This window comes from Dreissena polymorpha, chromosome 4, assembly GCF_020536995.1.
Source record: "Dreissena polymorpha isolate Duluth1 chromosome 4, UMN_Dpol_1.0, whole genome shotgun sequence".
Taxonomy (NCBI): Eukaryota; Metazoa; Mollusca; class Bivalvia; order Myida; family Dreissenidae; genus Dreissena; species Dreissena polymorpha.
This window is the reverse complement of record NC_068358.1, coordinates 93,867,748-93,888,466: the sequence shown is the minus strand read 5'-3', so window position 1 is coordinate 93,888,466 and position 20,719 is coordinate 93,867,748. Positions and strand designations below refer to the sequence as shown.

General features: G+C 33.5%; 1 protein-coding gene across 8 annotated transcripts in view; it reads right to left on the bottom strand.

Annotated features, from left to right (window-relative positions):
- LOC127879669 (FHF complex subunit HOOK interacting protein 1B-like) overlaps positions 1–20,719 on the bottom strand; it is a 60,439-nt gene that overhangs the window by 38,859 nt on the left and 861 nt on the right. For 4 of the 8 annotated variants that reach the window (XM_052426642.1, XM_052426644.1, XM_052426650.1 and 1 more), the window contains exons 1-8: positions 20,599–20,706; positions 16,297–17,082; positions 15,782–15,940; positions 13,155–13,241; positions 11,517–11,531; positions 6,198–6,245; positions 3,722–3,889; positions 3,195–3,274 (exon numbers count right to left, since the gene is read on the bottom strand). In XM_052426642.1, the coding sequence (XP_052282602.1) occupies positions 3,195–3,274; positions 3,722–3,889; positions 6,198–6,245; positions 11,517–11,531; positions 13,155–13,241; positions 15,782–15,940; positions 16,297–17,058 (1,319 nt within the window). In that variant the 5' untranslated portion in view covers positions 17,059–17,082; positions 20,599–20,706. Of the gene's footprint in view, positions 1–3,194; positions 3,275–3,721; positions 3,890–6,197; positions 6,246–11,516; positions 11,532–13,154; positions 13,242–15,781; positions 15,941–16,296; positions 17,083–20,598; positions 20,707–20,719 lie in introns of those variants that run through there. The other 4 variants (XM_052426643.1, XM_052426648.1, XM_052426645.1 and 1 more) reach the window with 4 other exon arrangements.

Below are 20,719 nucleotides of genomic sequence, written 5' to 3'. Positions count from 1 at the left end.
TTTGAGGTGGTACGCAAACTTGAACATTCCAACGCTCACGCACACGCCGACGCCGGGGTGAGTAGGATAGCTCCACTATATATATTTCATATACATAATTGTCAAGCTAAAAATGCAATCAAGTAAATAAAAACAAACTTAAAGTACACATTTATTGATGCAAAGCTTATTGCAAATTGTTTGCTGTATGTATATATACGCCTTTTTACGAGGCACGATTAAATGTGCTATTTAAATGCTTAAAATGACGTTTTAAGTGTTACAGAATTGCATGAACACATGCGGTAATCATTTTTCTAAACTGTCGAGTAAACATCCTGTCATGTTGCTATTTAAAGTTATGATGCAACTGACGTCTAATCAAGACGAGGGTTTTCCATCTCAACATGTGTAAATCACGTTACGGAATACTGAACTGTACATGTACATTTCGTAGTTTGAAATGCAAAGTTCAATCGATTATTAGTACAGGATAAAATAAAAATGAAAAGCTATTCTGAGTCTTATCTTAATTAGCATTCTGACCAATTCAAGGAGTTTTAAATACAGTTAATTGCAGTTAACCCATTCAGCCCTAGTGTCGTATATATGCGTCCAAATAATCAACAGTGGAGTTCCTAGCGTCGTATATATGTGTCCAATAATCTACAGTGTGAATTCCTAGCGTCGTAAATATACGACAACTTAGATGTAGCTCTGAATGCCTAATGACTTAAAAATACGTCTGTTCATATTGGCATTTAAATAAACAGCTATTTATTTGCAGTAAGTTTTTCAACCTAAGAAAATTCTTGTAACAAATACTTTCATAATTTGGAAAATGATTTTGTTTTATCATTTCTGGTCAAAACCCTGTGCAAAAAAAGATAAAAATAAATTAATTAAGTCATGGTAACTCATGTTGTTTTTTTATAGTTATTTGTATTCTATTTTTGTATTTTATTTCATTCTACATTTTAATTAAGTTTTAATATAAGCATATTAAGATGTTCTCGTTTATTTATTTTTCATAAAATTACTTGCAATTGAAACATAACTGTGCTTATTAATGTTTGTTTTTATTATAAGCAATATCTTATTATTGTTTATATGTCATTTAATTATTTATTTTGTTTTATTTTAAAATAATTTTAAAAGATTGTTTTTATTCATTATAACAGTTTCTATTTGTAAAAAGTGTATACATAGATAATAATGGTATTGGATAAATTATTTGGATATAATTCAATGTTTTTTTATTTGATAAGTTATGCAAGATTTCTAAATTTTCATATATTACTACATTCATTTTTAAATTGGAAATATAATAATAAAACATCTGTCACATAAACCGTCAACAAAGTAACAATACTTAAAAACACTATATACCATTTCACACCACTAAAAGTAACAATAATCAGATAATCTGTCAGGCATTCAGAGCTGATGAGGGTCCTGATTAGCTAGGGGTAGATAAGGCTATTACTGATAGGGGCTGCCTAGAGATAAGGCTGTAGTATGGAATGAGTTAAAGTGACAGTTAAATTGACAGTGCTCACTCAAGTGTTTATGGTTAAAGACATTACACACATGTGGTCATTGATGCAATTAACGGATCAATTATCTACCGCACAGTATCGGGAGCAGCCAGGCGAAGCCGGACGGTGAAGTATCAAAGAAAAAATTTCTTTCCTTTCCTACACTGGGACAGTTATTCGCACTTTGAGATTAACGACAGTAAATACATTTAAAGTCGGGACTCGAGACAAATTTTTATATCAAGATATCGAATTATTCGACATAACCAAGGTTAGATATGCGATATTTATTAATATAGATAAAGAAGGAAAAAAGTTGGGACATTGAGCTTACTTCGACATATCGAGAAAATAGAGATATCCAATGTCAAGATAATGAGAGTAGACTGTATCATAATAATTAACACATGAGATGCAGTTGCAATCTGGATACAAAAATAATGTCTGCATAGAAATCTGACTGGTTTAAAGCATTTCTTAGTTAAAAATTGGGTATTGCGGGGGAATAGTTCATCAATTCAAATCTTAAACATACCATGTAATCACCAATTTATAGCTGGTTATTTCTCTAACACATTTTGGGGGCAAAAGTTGGATGATACTAAGTAAGAATGCTTATCATGACAATATTTTGGGCAAGTTTAAATCTGAGTCCATTGTAGTGAAAAACTAGTTCACTAGATCAAATCTTAGAAATAAAATAGTTCAACAACTCTGGAAGCCACATGTATGACTCTTATGAAACTGTGTGAGAAACTTTATCTTAACAATATCTGAGCTTAATGCAAATCTGGTGTGAGGACACAAACTAACTCATCAAGTCAATCCTTTAATAAAGTTGTTTCCACTGTGGAAGAAACATTGATGACTCAGTCTTTATGAAACTTGGTCAGAGTGTTATCTTGACTATATCTATATCTGTATATCTAGACAAAGTTCAAATTTTGGTTATTCAATTTATGTAAAAAATCTGGTCAATGGACAATTTTCAATTTAAAAAATAAATCAAAAATATGCTAATTGTGAGCAGCTTATTTATGCTCTGTGTGGTACTTGGTTAAAATTTAAAATGTTTTTTATAAAAAGCTGATGTACCAAATGCAAAATAACACAACTAGAGTTGTCTGAAAAGACCATACACAAAGATCAATTTGGGAAAGACAAAAATGATCTACCCTTGGATATTAAGCAGTATGATTCTCTTGCAGCATACAGTTTACATCTGTTCAGTGAAATTCAAATTTGGTTTGATGAATTTTTAGTGTCATGATCTTTAAAGCTTGGTAACTTTTCTAGTATAATTCTTTCTACATTAGACTGACAAATTCGAAGTCTGATTCAGTTTTATTGTTGCAAGTTTTCAGCACAATTCTTATATTAGTTTTGCATTATCTAAGTGTAAATGAGTCAAGATGTCCTTGAGGATTTTCTGACATTCTGGTCAACAGAACCAATTAAAATTCTTTCAATTACCAGAGATTTATTAAATGCTGGTTCCCATATAATAAAAGCAAAACTTTATATTCATTAAAAAGATGGGTCAGGAATGGGCACAAAAATAAAGCAGTAATCCCCAAATTAAAATATAAAAATATAATCATTCATGTTTTTCAAAGCTTTGCCTACCAAACTTAACCACATGATTAATTCAAAAATACTCTAAATTTGAAAACTTACTTGAATACCAAATCAAACATGACATCTTCACAGTTCAGGTCCACCAGTGTGTGGAACAAGGAAAGAGACACCAAAGACAGCTGAAACAGGGACATATAAGTGTTAACCATAATACCACCGTAAATATAATGGTAATAAATTAGTTGTGTTCCACTTTTCAAAACTTAAATTTTCTGCACAAATGCTTTAATAATCCAAACATTATACAATTACAATCAATTTTATTTATATGTGGAATAAATAGTTATTAAAATAAATGATGTAAATAGACAAACTTTGTATATTCAAGGAACCAAATTATTGGCATCCCAAATGTGACCTGACAATGAGTAACCATCAACATATCTTTAACTGGCAATAAATACAATCTTGTCATTAACCCTTTCATAGTATAAACTTGACAATATAAGGGATTGATTATGCGGAGGCCCAGCCTTGCTTGGAATGTGTTCTCTCCATAGGTAAGAGAGTTGGGTCAAATTTTGTCAGCAATATTCATCAGCCTACCCACAATGCGTGAGTGCTACCTTGGAGCTGCTGTTTATTCTAGTGATGAGTGAGTCCAAGATGACAATTTCGTCATTCTTCTCCTTGAATATGAACATCAGGAAGGCCTTAACAAGACATGGCTCCGATATCTTCCTCAGGAACAGGTCAAGATAGGCGGTTGCAGTAATCACCTCCTCACGAGAGTTCTAGAAGCATAGTGTGTTTATGTTTTTTTGTGTTTTTATATAAGACTTAGTGTAGTAAAATTATTTAGCATTTAATTTACGTTCATTATGGTTTGTTGTCCAATATTGCAAAAATATAATTAAGGAAAAGACCTATATGATAACATTCCCAAAAGAATGTACTTAAATCCACAAACCATATCTAAAAACAAGGGCTTTCCCAAGACATTTGCGCTAGAATATTCTTCTGCTTTGGTAGCAACATATGCTTTTCTATCATCCACCTTATAAAATGAACACAAAGACATATTTGAAGTCAAATATCTATAATGTAGTATATGTAAACTCAAAGATGAACATTTATAAATTAAAACAAGAAATGTGACCATGCCAAGAAATTGGATTTCAAACTTTGAATTGAATTTAATTAACTTTGCACCCAAGGTCTGCATATAAGCTACATAAACAGAAAATAACAGCTCCAGACGTAAGTTTTTTCATGAGCAGAAACCATTTGTATACTTTACATATCAGTGACCTTGACCCAATTGTTATCCCAACCTAGCTCTGAATATAAGATATCTAAAAACCCAAACTTTGACCTACATTTATTTCAATCAGACTTTTATAAGCACAAAAGGGGGCATACAACTGCTAAGGAATAATTTTGGTTAGCGAACAATCGTAGATATAGATATACGGACTAAATGTAAGCAAATGTAAACCCGATTTTCGAAGTACAAAAAGGGGCATATTTTTGCTAGATTGCAAGTCAGAGTTATGGAATTTGTTCAGTGACTTCAATGATCCCAAACACATGTGTGAAGCCAACATTTGGGTGAGAAGGATAGTTCAGACTACTGTAGTCAGTAAATAGTCAAGCTAAAAATCATTGAAACTACAGCCATGTCTGTGAGTATATTACTTTGACACAGATAGTTAATGAGATTTGACCTTATATAATCTGTAATTGAGCCATGATATTTCCAAATTCATCAATGCATTTGAAAATGAAAAATAATATAGAAAGACAAACTTTTATCAAGATGGCTGCCATTTACCATTCAAAATTATATTAGGTTAACCATTTCAAATTCGGGTGCTACAACCAATTAATTTAAATTTAAAAAAATAAATCATGCTTTTCGAATAATAATAGGTAAAAAGTGTATTAACCTTATTTAATCGTAAAACATATATGTTCATCTGGTATGAAGATTTGAAACTGTGTGACAACCAAACCAGAATATAAACAAACATCAAAGAAAATGTTTATAGCATTCACTACTCATAACCGTATGCTTAGCATAAACTATATTTGTTGCTAATAAATTATAAAGAATACAGTACCATAGAAACATAACAAAACTGATTTCAATTTTCCTAATTTGACTAATAACTATTTGAAATATAAATATGGCTTTTTAGCTCTTGATGGCACTACCCTGTATCCAGTATGGTGATTCGACTATCCTCTATTATGCAGGGCCAAAAAATCCTTCTTCGCAAGGGGCCTCTTTTTCTTCCCCTTAACCTAAAAGGCTCTTTCCCCAACAGAAATTTCTTTAAATTCATGCATTTTTCTCTAAATTTCCAATCTACCTCAGTATTTTTCCTTCCCCAAAGCCAGACAATTGTGTCTTTTTTTCCCTGAAAAAAGGCTGTGGCACTTTCCCCAAAGCTGGTGTTTTGGCCCTGTTATGGGTAGGAAAGCATTTTGCAGAGAACAGCACTAACTTAACAATTTTATCCGTAAAAGAGACTCGGACGTTAACAAAAGATTCAATTTTTTTCTGATAACTGTACATAAAGGTGGCAGAATGAAGAATATATGTTTTAAAAATCATTCGCTATGGTGAATCATACTTAAAGATGCAAGCAAAGAAAACATCATCACATGACCAAAGCAAGAACTATTTTATACTGGCAGCAAATGTCAAGGTCTTAAAACGAGTGTTTTAAAGAATGTCTTCAAACATTTGACAACAATTTGTTTTGTTCATCAATAACTATTTTAAAAACTATTAATTAGGAACATAAGTAATTAAACAAATAAAAGTAGTGCTTCATAAGTCATGCAACACATAACATTATAACACAACAAAAATAGTATGACTAAGTATAAATGCAATAATACTGTAAGATGTTTCGCTAACAACAATAATACACTTAGATAAAATATAATTTAAAGTACAACAAAAATGTAAATAAAACTAAATACATTTTTCAGCAAAAACAAAAATATTGACATACACAGGGAAACACGAAATAATACCAGGACATAACAAAAGCAAGAAATGGAGACCATTCAAAGGGAAATAATACTGACCGAAAACATAGGCGAATCAAGGAGAGGGGTGGGAAGCCCTGATATATCCTGTACCAAAATGAAAATGAACACTGTTGTAATATAAAGGGAACGTGGGAGTTTTTGCATGTACAAAGGTTATAATTGGGGAAAAAGTAAATTTTAGAGTGAATGAAAAAGAAATGGATATTATATAATATACGGAAATAATGATGTTCATGTTCTAAAATAATAAAAAGTCATGGTACCATATTAACCCTTTAACACTAAGATATGTATTTTGACGCATTTGTAGTAATTTAGAAAGTTAAATTTAATTTAAGACCTTTCTTAATAGATTTAAGTTTTAAAGGCTTCATTTCCAACCCTTAGATACTGATGAGCAGCAAACAGCATAAAACCTTCACAGACTGCAAGTTACTCTCAGGCTGTTCAGGTTTTATGCTGTTTGCACATTTTCACTTTGCTTCTAAGTGGAAAAAGGTTAAATGCTGCCCTTTTGTGTCAGGTAAAAAATTTAGGAAAACATAACATTACATTAGGAAAACAGCTGAACAATATCTGTGTGTTGTTAGAACATTTTTTACGTCAAGCTAAGATGATACTGTGGACCGCACAACACACCTTAAATTCTGAATCTTGCATCAATTGCTGTTGTTAACACTTAACAATTTAGATACCCACTTTGAAACATTTGACATCCCTTAAAAACATAAAATTAAATTAAGAACCATCTGTATTATATTCTAGTTATAAAGGCTTCATTAAGAACCATCTGTATTATATTCTAGTTATAAAGGCTTCATTAAGAACCATCTGTATTATATTCTAGTTATAAAGGCTTCATTAAGAACCATCTGTATTATATTCTAGTTATAAAGGCTTCATTAAGAACCATCTGTATTATATTCTAGTTATAAAGGCTTCATTAAGAACCATCTGTATTATATTCTAGTTATAAAGGCTTCATTAAGAACCATCTGTATTATATTCTAGTTATAAAGGCTTCATTAAGAACCATCTGTATTATATTATAGTTATAAAGGCTTCATTAAGAACCATCTGTATTATATTCTAGTTATAATGGCTTCATTAAGAACCATCTGTATTATATTCTAGTTATAAAGGCTTCATTAAGAACCATCTGTATTATATTCTAGTTATAAAGGCTTCATTAAGAACCATCTGTATTATATTCTAGTTATAAAGGCTTCATTTTCAACCATAAGATACTGAGAATTAAACCTGAACAGACTGCGAGATACTATAAAATATTTTATGATTTAATAAATAAACATAAAATAGGTTAAAATATCAATTAATATATAGGAAACATTCATTAAAAACCAGCAAATGAAAATACGGAATCAATATACTACACCATTATGTAACATGCATACCATATTCTTAAAATTAACCCTTAATGACTGTACAAAGGCAGGTCTTTAAAATTGTTTTCAAATAATTGCTTTCAACTCTCAGCCCAAACCCTAATTAGCTCAAAGCTTTTATGAATTAAAACTGCAACAGAGCTCATGTGGTAAGCATACAAGATCTAGGCAGCTGTTTTGCAAATAGACAATAAAACAATTGAACTGGTCTCTGGGATAACTTGCCTTAATGCATATTTGAACTGGTCTCTGGGATAACTTGCCTTAATGCATGTTTTCTCCAAGAGTAGCCTGCGCAGTCTGCACAATTGACACTTTCCACCTAGCCTAGATTTTCTTTAACAAAATACTTAAACCAAATTTCCATAAAAGCAGAAAGTGTCATACCAGATTAGACTCTGCGAACTACACAGCCTCATTCAAGAGGCTTCTATAAACACATGCATCAAGCCAAGTTTGTCCAGTGTGTGGCTCAAATATGATAATTTTCAGCAGGAACTGAATTCTCAAAGCAGTTGTAGTTTGAAGTTAGTATGTTTTAGTTTGATTTCTTGCAATTTCCAAAGCATTTAGTCATTACATGGCGATCAGTTTAACAGCTCACACTGTCCTGGGTTAAGTTCACATACTTATGCCAGTTACTGACAAATGTACTACTTGAAAAAGATTCAGGGGGAGAATGGCTGTCTGAAGGATTTCATGATCTATCCCTAAACAAATATGGGGCCGGGCCGGGGATCAATCCCACAATCCACGGAACTGTAGTCAAGTAGTGTACCAACTGGATTGGCTGGCTGAGTTCAAAGCATTTTAAGTTATTCATAAAACTAGAGCTTAGTCACATATATGCCCGAAACACTTTAGTACCTATGTTGACAGGTAAATAACTCCGGACTGAGTTGATTATTGGACATGAAAAAAAGGCTTGCACATCTACCATTCATGGATGAAGACACATTTGAAAGCAATTGAATGGCTTCAGATTTATGAAAGTAGTTTCCTTGACTCACAACATTTAATGCTTCCTGACTGATAAACGAGCTACTCTTGAGAGCAAACAAAACTCAGGATATCTTTAAAAAAAAACTTATTTCCAATAACAAATCCCAAACTTTAACTTCCAATTGATATAATACAATATAAATGTGATCTAAAACTGTACATCAACGTTAATGACTAACTTGTTTTCAGATCAAATAGAACAAACATCTATTTGAACATTTATGTCATACATTGAAAACTAATTGAATGACTTTATAGGACCGACATGATTTTTTACCAATGAGCAGGAAACAAACGTGAAAATTCCAAGCTATCTTTGGACAATTATCATAGTACATTACCAAACCCACCATTTGTCTATGTGCAAGACCACCGTCAGTTGTATCTTACCTTCCACAACATGTAAGACCTATAGGTGGAATGTCTCTCTCTCATTGGAGAAAATGACATTCCATCCTGATCAGAACAGCAGAGTTAACAGAGAGTAACATAGTAACAGGGTTTTCTTATGCTTACATTACATATATGAGCCGCGTTATGAGAAAACAGGGCTGAATGCATGTGCGTAAAGTGTTGTCCCAGATTAGCCTGTGCAGTCCGCACAGGCTAATCAGGGACGGCACTTTGTGCTTTTCTGGTATTTTTAGTTTCAATGAAGTCCCTCCTTACAGAAAATCAAGTTTAATAGACAGAAAGTGTCGTCCCTGATTAGCCTGTCAGACTGCACAGGCTAATCTGGGATGACACTTTATGCACACGCATAAAGCCCAGTTTTCTCACACAAGGCTCATATAATAAGCAATTGTTTTTACATTAAAACTATAATGGCAGTGATATAATGTTTTTCTTTGGTGAATATACTATACATTGGAAAGGTTGCTATAACATTTTTAGCTGGAAAGAATGAGCTCTTACATTTTAGTGGCATTTAAAGGGACTTGTTCAGTTAAGACAAATTCCAATTCAAAAATATGTCAAAGATTAAAAAAATAATGCGTGGATTGTCTTAAGGCAAGCAAAATAACAGTACAGCCTTAAAAATGTTTAAAATCTCTGTCTTTTTATTGATAATAATTAATAAAAATTGGTAAAATAATAAAATGTTTGAGATGCTTCTTGCTGATTAGTCTGCAAATATGTGTCATACAACGAGTTTAAAATACACACTTAATGTAAACAACTTGAGCAATGCAGATGTAGCATGCTAGCTTTAACAACTTGAGCGATGCAGATGCAGCATGCTAGCTTTAACAACTTGAGCGATGCAGATGTAGCATGCTAGCTTTTGCTCAGAGAAGTTAGGGTTCAAATCCTTGGGAAGGTAAATTCCATTTTTTTAAACATAGTATGCAATTATAATCATTTTTTTTTTTTTGTTCATTCATTTAATAACATCAAAAATATTTATAAAAAAAACAAGTATTTTTAAAGGTGCTTACAATTACACCCAGGATATTTAAAGACACCTTTGCTTACAACCCAACTGCCGTAGGTTTCCACGTATAGCGTGCAGTGTTTTACCTCCAAAATTCAAATTAAAAAGCTGGTGCGCGCTATACATTGATACAACGCTATCCTGGCTGCTAAATTGGTAAAAAATATGTTTTGTAATCGTAAAAAATCAAAATGGCCGCCATGTTTTTTCCCAGAAAACTACCACCCTATAATCGTACAGACTGAGGGGCCATTGTTGAAACAACAAGAAGACGCTACTAGTAGATATGAATGCGGTAGAAAAAGTTTTGGTCAAAAATAAATTAGTTTGAATAAACTTGCGGACATTTTTTTGTTTGTGTTTTTACACTTCTTTATTGATGAATTCCGATGGGGATTGTTGTCGAAATTCCGGAGAGCAGACAAGGGTAGGTGCGAACGAGGTCTTATTTGTGGGTAACGGTAGGTGTGAAAGGGGGTCATTTTGCACTTCGTAATTGGCAGATGTTATTGAGTAATATGTGCCACGACTTGTTAAGACGCTAATTGACATTTGAGACACTAATTGACACTTGAGAACGTGAAGATATGCAATTGCATTTTGTGTGTATAAATATTGAACGTTCAACAGTGGTGTACCTCAACAACAGTATCCCTGTCTCCCATGCGACATTCAAATTTACCGGTAATGCCCCTGCTTTCCCCCGAGGAAAAATCACATGATGTACACTAATTCTTATTTTCTCACGTTTTTTACGAAATGCACGTGGACTGTTAATCTTTTGCTAGAAAATTTGTCAGAAAAGTATAGTGCTGTGCAATCCATGCTCCTAATCATAATGACGCTTCCTATTTTGAATGCTTATTTAAGCTTTCCAATGCCCTGGATTATTGGATTGTGCAATAGTAAAATGGCGGCCATTTTCGGTCCGATTTGGTGTTTTTATGTCTTTAAATATTTTTTTCTCCATTTTTGCATTTAAAAAATAGCATGCGCGCTATATGTAGAAACCTTCGGTATTCAGAAATTGATTCAAATCACTATGACATCTTGAAAGGTACTCCTCCTTTTTTAAATCACCTATTTGCTAGTTTGTGAACAAGTCCCTTTAATCAATGTTCAAAACAGATGAATCTTTGTATAAACACAATAATCTCACCAATTAAAAAGAGCTGCTCTTAAATATAAGTATGATCTGAGTCATGTGTCAATGAGTTCTATGCCATATGCCATCTGTGCAGTCTGGTCAATTGCTACCTCGTGCCAGTATGAGACCACAAAACTTTAAGAGATTTTCAAGGGATAGCTTAGCTCCTGACCAGACTGCCAATGGCATAAGACCCATTTTCGCATGACACAGCTCATTTTATATTAAAAGGGGCTGTAATCATGAAATATTTGAATAGAACACTAGGAGCTACAGTTAAGGAAATTTAACACACATGATAAACACAGCGAGTGTGGCTTTGCAAAGGAGACAATAGGTCATGGTTGTATTATTTTGTTGAATACCTCTCTTTTCGCTTCCTAGAACAAATTCATTATTACTGGTATTTGTAGTTTTTATTGCAAACTGATGACAAACACTGCCAGCGGTGTTAACATATAATGATATACAATAAGTATAAAATAGTATGTGGCCCTTTATTTTTTGTTAATGAGATGTTAAGTATCTTGTAGATTTCTTAGTAGAACTAATGCAGTCTCTATTGAAAGTCTGCCAGCTCCTGGACAAAGCCATTACATTTGGCAAGTTAATTTGAATATTTGCCAGTAATAGTTTTGCCATGAAAATACCTTGTGGCCAGTAACAGTTTGGGAACTATTATATACAGTAGATTGATCAACGGACAGCTTTGAGCCTCATTCTGGGAAAATGGGCATTAATGCATGTGCCTTTAGTGTCAGCCAAGATTGGTCTGTGCAGTCCACTCGGTCTAATCAGGGATGACACTTTCCGCCTTTACTTAAAAAATGACTTCCTTTAAAAGAAAATACCATCAAAGCAAACAGTGTTTACCTGATAAGCCTGTGCAGAATGCACAGGCTTTTCTTGGCAGACACTTTACGCATATGCATTACGCCCAATAATCTTAGTAGGAGACTCATTGATAATAAATCATCTATCATTTAGACCACAGCGGTGTCAACAGTTGTATCTGCATACAATAATGCATCCATCAACATTGCTCACTAATCTGCACATGGTAACTGTAAGGTCAATTTAACCCATTTATGCCTAGCGTCTACAAAAAAGGCCTTGGCAAACAGCGTAGACCCACATGAGACGCCGCATCATGCAGCGTCTCATCTGCAGCATCTAATCTGGGTCTACGCTGGTTGCTTAAAGGAATTTCTGTAAGAAATATTCTAAATATAGAAATAAATACACTAGACATCCCTAATTTTTGGAAATAAATTGATCCAATTTAGAAGGATGGGAGAGTCCACTAGGCATACATGGGTTAAAATGAGCAAATCTCTCTATATTCTGTATTTTATTTTTAACTGTGGAAAACAAACACAATAGGGTTGTGTTTTGTTCATATTAATTCATTAACATAAATTCACAAATACCGGTATAATAAATGAAATAAAAAAACATTTGATGGTCTGCTCATTATTTAAATTTCTTTATAAGCCTTATCTGCCAATGTACATATAATGTAACAAATTAGATAAAATATTTTCTTGGTTTATCTGAACATGCAGCTGATACTGATAGTGTGCATACTTCATTATGATGTCCCAATGCACCTTGATAACAGTGAAATCACACTTACTTCCAAAAACAAAATGTTCAAGGCTTTTGCAATAAGTTTCAATAAAAATATTGCAAAATACATTATCATATAGACAGGTATAATTGTCAAAGAAGCACCTTCATCTGTCCAAAAAATTATGAACCTCAAAATCCTTATTTTGTTCATATAAACCAAAGCCTTCATTTGAGATTTTTATATTTAACCAAAAATGATAAAAGATGTTGATACAAAACTTTTACAATAATTATCCGGTATACATGTTTTTAACTATGTTAACATGAAAATCATGTAACCAAAGACAGTAAACAACAAGACGACAGAGACAGGAAGTAAAATATAAAGAATGCATACAATAGATTAAGATCACTACATGTTGCCTACTAACCTGGTGTAAGGCAGGTCCCAGAACGGGCAGCAAGAAACCGTTGTATATGAACTTGATGAGCTGGTCTCGTACTAGAGGGTGGGCTATCTACAATGACATGCAGCAAGAGGGGGCATGTAACAGTTACATACAGGTCAAAAAGCAAAGGCACATGTAGAAGGATGAGAGAGAAAATTGACAATTAAGTTTTTTTTTTCAAGTAAAACATGTTATATCTTCACTTATAGAGAAACAATTAATATTTTTTGAGCACTTGCACATTTTCTTTTTTATGATAAGAGCTTTATTCTGGGGAAACAGGGTTTAACCCTTTACCACTAAGGTACGTATTTTGACACATTTGTAGTCCCTTAAAAAGTTTAATTTAATTAAAGACCTTTCTAACTAAATTCAAATTTTAAAGGTTTCATTTCCAACCCTTAGATACTGATGAGCAGCAAACAGCATAAAACCTGAACAGACTGCGAGTTACTCGCAGGCAAAGCCATTTTCACTTTGCTTCTGAGTGGGAAAGGCATAAAGCATGTGCAATGAGTGAATTCTGCACTGTATACTACTCTGGGATGACACTTTCTGCCCCTACGGGATTTTTGCTAAGGAGAGACTTCCTTAAAACAGAAAATACAATAAAAGCAGAAAGTTAAGTCCCTGATAAGACTTGATGGACTGCACAGGCTAATCTGGGACAAAACTTTACACATAATTTGCATTAAACCCCTGTTTCCCAGAGCGAGGCTCGCATGCTTTTTAACCATTGGTTACTATGCATCGTGATCTGAGAAAACTGGGCATAATTCATGTGCGTAAAGTGTCGTCCCAGGCTAATCAGGGATGACAGTTTCCGCTTGTATGACATTTTTCATTTAAATGAAGTCTCTTCTTAGCAAAAATCCAATTTAGGCGAAAAGTGTATTCCCTGATTAGCATGTGCAGACTTCACAGGCTAATCTGGGACGACACTTAACGCACATGCATTATGCCCAGTTTTCTCACAACACGACTCATATTATTGAAAGATCTCATAAGAATCGTAACAACAAAATATCAAAATAATGACATCATCCTAACAGCTGTCATTCAATCCTTCAAGTCAATAAATCAGGATTCAAAGCCATTTAAGTAACATTTGTCTATATTTGTCTATACATTTCACTACTTGTGATTTTCAGCGGACAGTGAGGTTTCATGAAAAGACTGTCCACAACAGGATTTTGTTCCATATTTATATGTTTGGATATAGATACAACGTGGCTTCAACACCATGGTAGCATTCTTAATGGAAAAGGAGTAGGAAAAAAACACTGCATTGGGACAGAAATAGCAAAGAGAAAAGTTGAGCATATTTCTGCAGCTTTTACTAAATGTTGTCTAACAAATCAATAAATGCTCAGAAGAAAGCATATACAAATGTTGACAAAAGAGGTTTTTCTAAAGTTACACATGCGTTTTATGCCATTACAAAAAGGTGTTTTCTTCTTGAAAAGCAGTAATTAATTGTATTTAATGTAAAAGGACTAGTTCATTGTAGCTCTTTTCTGGATAATGCAATTATATTTATTCACATAAAAACTGGAAGCCTTTCAGCAAAATGAGGAGTTCAATGTCAGTACTGCTTGTCTTTAATACATGTAAGCTGAACCATTACTTCGGCCTTTGAGAGTGATCTTGGCCTTTGTCCAAGGGGTGACACACCTTCTCCACATAATAAATTATATAAATTGCACAAATTATTGTCAAGATTATAATATAGAAAAGCTTTTCAAGGTCTAATTTGACCTTTGACCTCCAAGTGAGACTTGAAATGTGAGACATATGAACGGGTGTAACCTGTGACATACCTGATCCTCAATGTGGTCATTTGCAGATGGTTATTTTAAAATTGCATGAGAAATGAAAACATTATGGTCCAGACCAGCTGCCTTATGGATAATTATGATCATTGACCTCTAAGTGAGACATTGACCATTGAGATCTATAGGGAGACTGTGTTTGAGCTTGACACACCTTCTCTTCCTGGTAGCCATGAGTGGTATCATTTTAAAATTGCATGCTTAATGACAAAGTTACAGTCTGGACAAGCTGTTTGATTGGCCAATTTTGACCTCTAAATATGACCCTGACCTTTGCAGAAGGGAGAAAGATGTAATTTATGACATGTTTTCTCATGATGTCAAACATTTGTGGTTTCAAAAAATGCATGATGATAATTTACAGTCCAGACTAGCTAGAAAACACACATCCCAACATGCACCCACACACACTTGCCCATTATGATTACTATTCATTAAGAGGGCCGATACAACGGATAGGCATGCTATATAGAGCTTTCGGCAAGCAGGCTTGACATTAACAGCATGTATTTTGTAGTGTTAACAATTATTTAATCTGAATTAAATGGAATTGAATTATACGAATGCAAATAGACCCAATCACTTTGTTTTCAATAAGATTTAAATACATGTAAAAAAGAGTATTTTTTAAATGTAAATTGCTACTGGAAAAATAACAAAGCTACAATAAACAATCTGGAATGAAGTTAACAAGAGTTAAAACTTGAAATTGCAGTATCTTTTATGCACAAAATAGAAATAAAGACAAGGGACAAGCACAAACATGTTTATAAGTACCTGTGCTACAGCATTACAGAACTCCAGAGAGTTCATGAACATGGCCATCTCTGGTATGTGATAGACATCATCATCTGAGATCTGACACCAGTCGTCATTTGGGATAGCAATCTTGCGTGGCAAGGCTGAGTAGAGCCCACTCAAACCCGTGGCTAAGACCTGGAAAATGGAACATTTAAAACAGGTCTATTCATATTGCCAGTAATTGTGGAGTTCAAATCATGACAGACAAAAACATTTATTGACATAGTCCTTAATATGCAGATGAAATATTGAGATTGATTTTTTCTCTTTCTTTCAATTCTTTTATAAAATTTTCAGTTTAATGACTTTAAATACTGCACCGAGGGTTATATTCCTTTACCTAAATCATTTAACTTATTATTTACATCTATTATGCTTATTAAGTAAATTATTATGAATTGCACATTTTTAAATCCTATTTCAATGAATTCATAAAAAATGCTGATAAAATAATAGTCATGCCGATTTCAAACATAAACAGCAATACATACTGGGCAAAAGTCTGAGTTATCTGCAATATAATGACCAATGTAGGGGTGTTTTGCAGACAATGTCATGATGAGTAGAAGAGCATCTCTAGCTTGTTGTCCCACTTTGCCGTGTTTGTGAATGTAGGGTATCAACAATGAAAATATTAGGAACTTGGTTGGTCCATGATCAGCATTCATGTTGAAGAAGCTCTCCAGAATCACTGCCTCTTTTGAAATGCTGACACAGAGTTGATGTAAAACAAGCACAAGGTTGCTCTCAATTTCAGGGGAATCCGTGGACTCATCTGAGCAATACGCCAGAAGATTTAGCAAGGGTCGGATCACAGGCTTATGTATAAGCAACAACTGGTGAGACTGGCTTATCAACGTTTCAAACATGCGTAGCTCCTCGCTTGCTGTACTCTCCCTGTATTTGCGGTAGCGATGACACCAGCCGCAAAACTTCTCAAGGATCTCATGCTCCAGAAGATAGTGCAGTATGGGACCAGGCATACCCTGACCTTCCTCGCCGTCTTCATCGGCCAGCAGTGTTACCATCTGCTCAAAATTATGACTCACAGTCTTCATTTCATCATCAGTGGATTTTGTATTCTGTTCCACATCTCGCTTAATAATTCTATACGCCTGATCCCAATGGTTTTGGAACACTTCAAAGCAAGTGCCAGGGTCTGTGTCTCGACGTGTGCGCCTTTCAAAGCTTCTGTCACTGGCAGTGTCGGAAGAGGCGCGTGAGTCATTTCGTATCTTATTAAACCAACTCATACTGGATGTTAGCAAGTCATGGCACTGCAAAAAAGATGTAATGTAAATTCAATCTTTTTTTTTACTTATGTTATTTAAAGTGAAATTATTGGCATCTAACAGTTTATAGGTGTCTATCGCAACCCAGTGCTCCAGCTAGGCCTAAATTGAAGGGCGCCGCGCCCTGCCCTCCCGAACCTCCGCCCTCTCTCCCGAACCTCCGCCCTGCCCCCCCCCCCTGCCGTTAATTTTTTTTATTTTTATTTTTTTTTACATATCAGGGATTTCAATTGAAGCAGAATCCTGCTTTTTGATGCAAGCATTTTGTAATTTTGTCACTTTTGACTCGTGGAAATCATCTTCCATGCATCATTTTGATGCAAATGTTACCATGAAACTTAAATAAAATGTATGTTTTATTATACAAAAAGTAGGTTTTTATTTAAGCAAGATATACTAAAAGGTATACAACACAATTTTTGTAGAGCAATCAACTAATATATATAAACAAAATATATAGATTTCAGTATTTTGACCCCTGAAAAATTCATTTGACCCCTGAAAATTTCAATCACAGGGTCATTTGACTCCTGGTTTCAACAACTGTTGAAATCTATGTCATATGATAATTCATTGTAATTACTTAAATCCTCATTGTAGACATTAAATTTGAATGGTTTAATAATAATGGGAATAATATATTCTAACAATTATAAATAACATATAAATTAACATGCAACAGAAAGCATTCAAGAAAAAAACGCGCGCTCGAACGTGCCCTTTTGACAAAATACTGCGCGTTGAAAGTGCCCTTTTGACAAAATACTGCGCGTCGAAAGTGCCCTTTTGACAAAAATGCCCCCCTGCCCTTTTCAAATCCTAGCTGGAGCACTGGCACCCGTTGCTTATTTTTGGTGTTTTTGCTTCATATACACTTATATTTGTTAATGCAGCATCAACACACTAAAAAAATATCCCGGAAAGAGAAAATTAATGCATTTGAATAACAACCGTACTTTCGTTTGACAACTGATCATCCATGTACGATGTGAACCTAAATTTAGTTTTTGTGCAGATTCGTTCATACGACACAAAGACACAATTGTGTTCAACGGATCATTTTGGCTTAGAGGATTAGGTGAGTCATGTAAAATATTGTATATAAAATATATTTTTAATAAACAACTGGAACAACTGGTAGCAAGATGAGTCGCAGATAATTGGTCAGTAACCACATTTTAACTGACTCTTTTGACCTGTTAATTCTTTTCAGCTCAATTCAACAGTGAAAAATGCCCATAATATCACTTTAATATTAGGGTTACATTTTGTTTATGCTTAAATACAGAAAACTTTTCATCAGCTCAAACCAAATACTTTTTTCCGATACAGAGTCTGAAATTGAGAAAGTTAAATTCATTTAAGATTTTGCTAAATTAGAATGGAATGGGGCACCATCTGTCATTTTAAGTACACACTTTAAAATATGTGACACCTCTTCCATTGTTATGCCCCATGCATTTGAAATACTGATGTCCCACCCTCTTTTGTTCCATTTACAGGTGTCAATATTTTTGCGAATACTCACCCAGCTAAAATGTGTTTATTGGCTATTTTAACATAAAGGATCAATCAGATGAATTACCCTAGTCTGATATCATTATTTAGATTTAAATAAAAAATGTGTGGACTTTGTTGGTACATGTATATATGGATCATTGTCCTAAGGTATTTGTTTTGTAAAGCCACCATTGTCAGTATGACATTTTACTTGCAGATACATTGTAGCCTAGGTAAATCCTCATGCCAATTAAGAAATTGTGCTTGTTGACAGAACAGCTTTCTGCCTATTATAAATGCATCATGACTATGTACTGTATTATAAAGGATATAAAAAATAAAGACTCAATTTGACTCTAATACCCAAAAGGGGAATTCAACAGTATCCGAAGATAGATAGACTCCTTTCTTACTTTTTAAAGGTCAGTGTTGTTTGTGAGTTAAAGTTAAACTTGTTTCAATCAGCTCTTTTATGCTATTTGCTTTGTTATTAAGAATTGAAACTTCACCTGTCGCAATTTTTTTTTATAAAATAGCAACTAAACAGAACATAACAAATTGATAAGGTTATGTAGGATTTTAATTTGAGAGTGTTTGTGCCTTAACAAGCCAAAACACAGATGCGTTTAGGAGATAAAACTAGGCAACACTATAAAGACTGCAACAATAAGCTTATTAGTTATCTGATAACAAATATACCCTTGGACAACATTTGCACTCACTTAATCTGCTCAATTAAAAGGGGCTGCTCAAATAAGTACCATAAATAGTACCGCGACATAACAGCGTCCTTTGAAAACTGTTGCAATTATTACAATAGTGTAGTATTGCTTACAATTGCGAGTGACAGCAGAAATCCCACTACTCATTGTGGAAAAAAAGTTCATTCATGAAACATTCATACCAGATGCATTTTTTAAAAATATTTGTATTCATAGATATAACATTTTGCAACGAAATATGTTTCAACATGCCCCTTTCAATTTCCGCAAATTTCGGTTATAAAAATTGATTCCATTAACAAATTTATCACCACAACACGGGCCCATAAAACTTTTAACTAAAATTTTTGTAAATAATAACATTTATCAAAGTTATTTTTGTATACTGCAACATGGTTGACTTGCGGTACTTCAGGAATATTCACTTGCGTCTAGAAACCATCTTCATATATCAGATAAACGATTAAAAGGGCAATTATATTCAACTTAACTTTATTGGACAATTGCCTTTTTATAACGAAAATCCTCCAAAATTAACTGCTGAAGACACACATCCAACACCACTGTCCGCCATTTTTGTTTATTTTTTTGCCTGGTAGATTTGCGGTAAATAGGTTAAACAGCACCAATATTAAATTTAACATTAATAATCAAAGATCTGACACATCATTTGAAATAACAATCAATAACGTATAAAACAATTTAAATATATGGAATTTAAGACATCAAATAAAATAAATAGCACAGTTATTTTTAAGCACTGTAGTATTTCTTTGTTACGACAATTAACTGAACTATACAAATTCAAAAATTGTTGAAGTCCGAGTTTTATGAAATTTAATTACCAAAAATTGATTCCAACTTGTAGCGAGATATTTTCTGTCAAATTGGACAAGTAGGTCACACAGGTTTGTTTATAAATACAATCTAGAGGGTGCTAATGAAATACTGCGAGTCAACCCGGTTTGAGTATAATAAAGTCCAATGATAAAACAATTATGAGCACCGGTCATAAAGACCCATTTTAAATGCTTTTTGGCTAAAAAGCTTAGAGTTTAAAATCTCCTTTATCTGTACATTAATAATTAATTTTTAACCAGAGCTATTCCACCAGAACTAGTTATCATCATACAATACTGTTATGTTAACGTGTTCAAAATGTTGAGATGTTTTTTTTTAATTATTAATAATGACGTTAATTTCATCAATGCAAGTGATTAGAGGACCATATATGTACAGTGACAAATCAATGTAGTGTGTAAAATGTTTTGACACTCACGGGTCTTTCCTTCAATTGTATGAATTAAAAACCACTTTTAAAAAACTTTTTTCTGAGCTGTCAAATCCTAATTATCAAGTTCAAGGTCTCAATCTAAGTCGATGGGCGATTGCATTATACC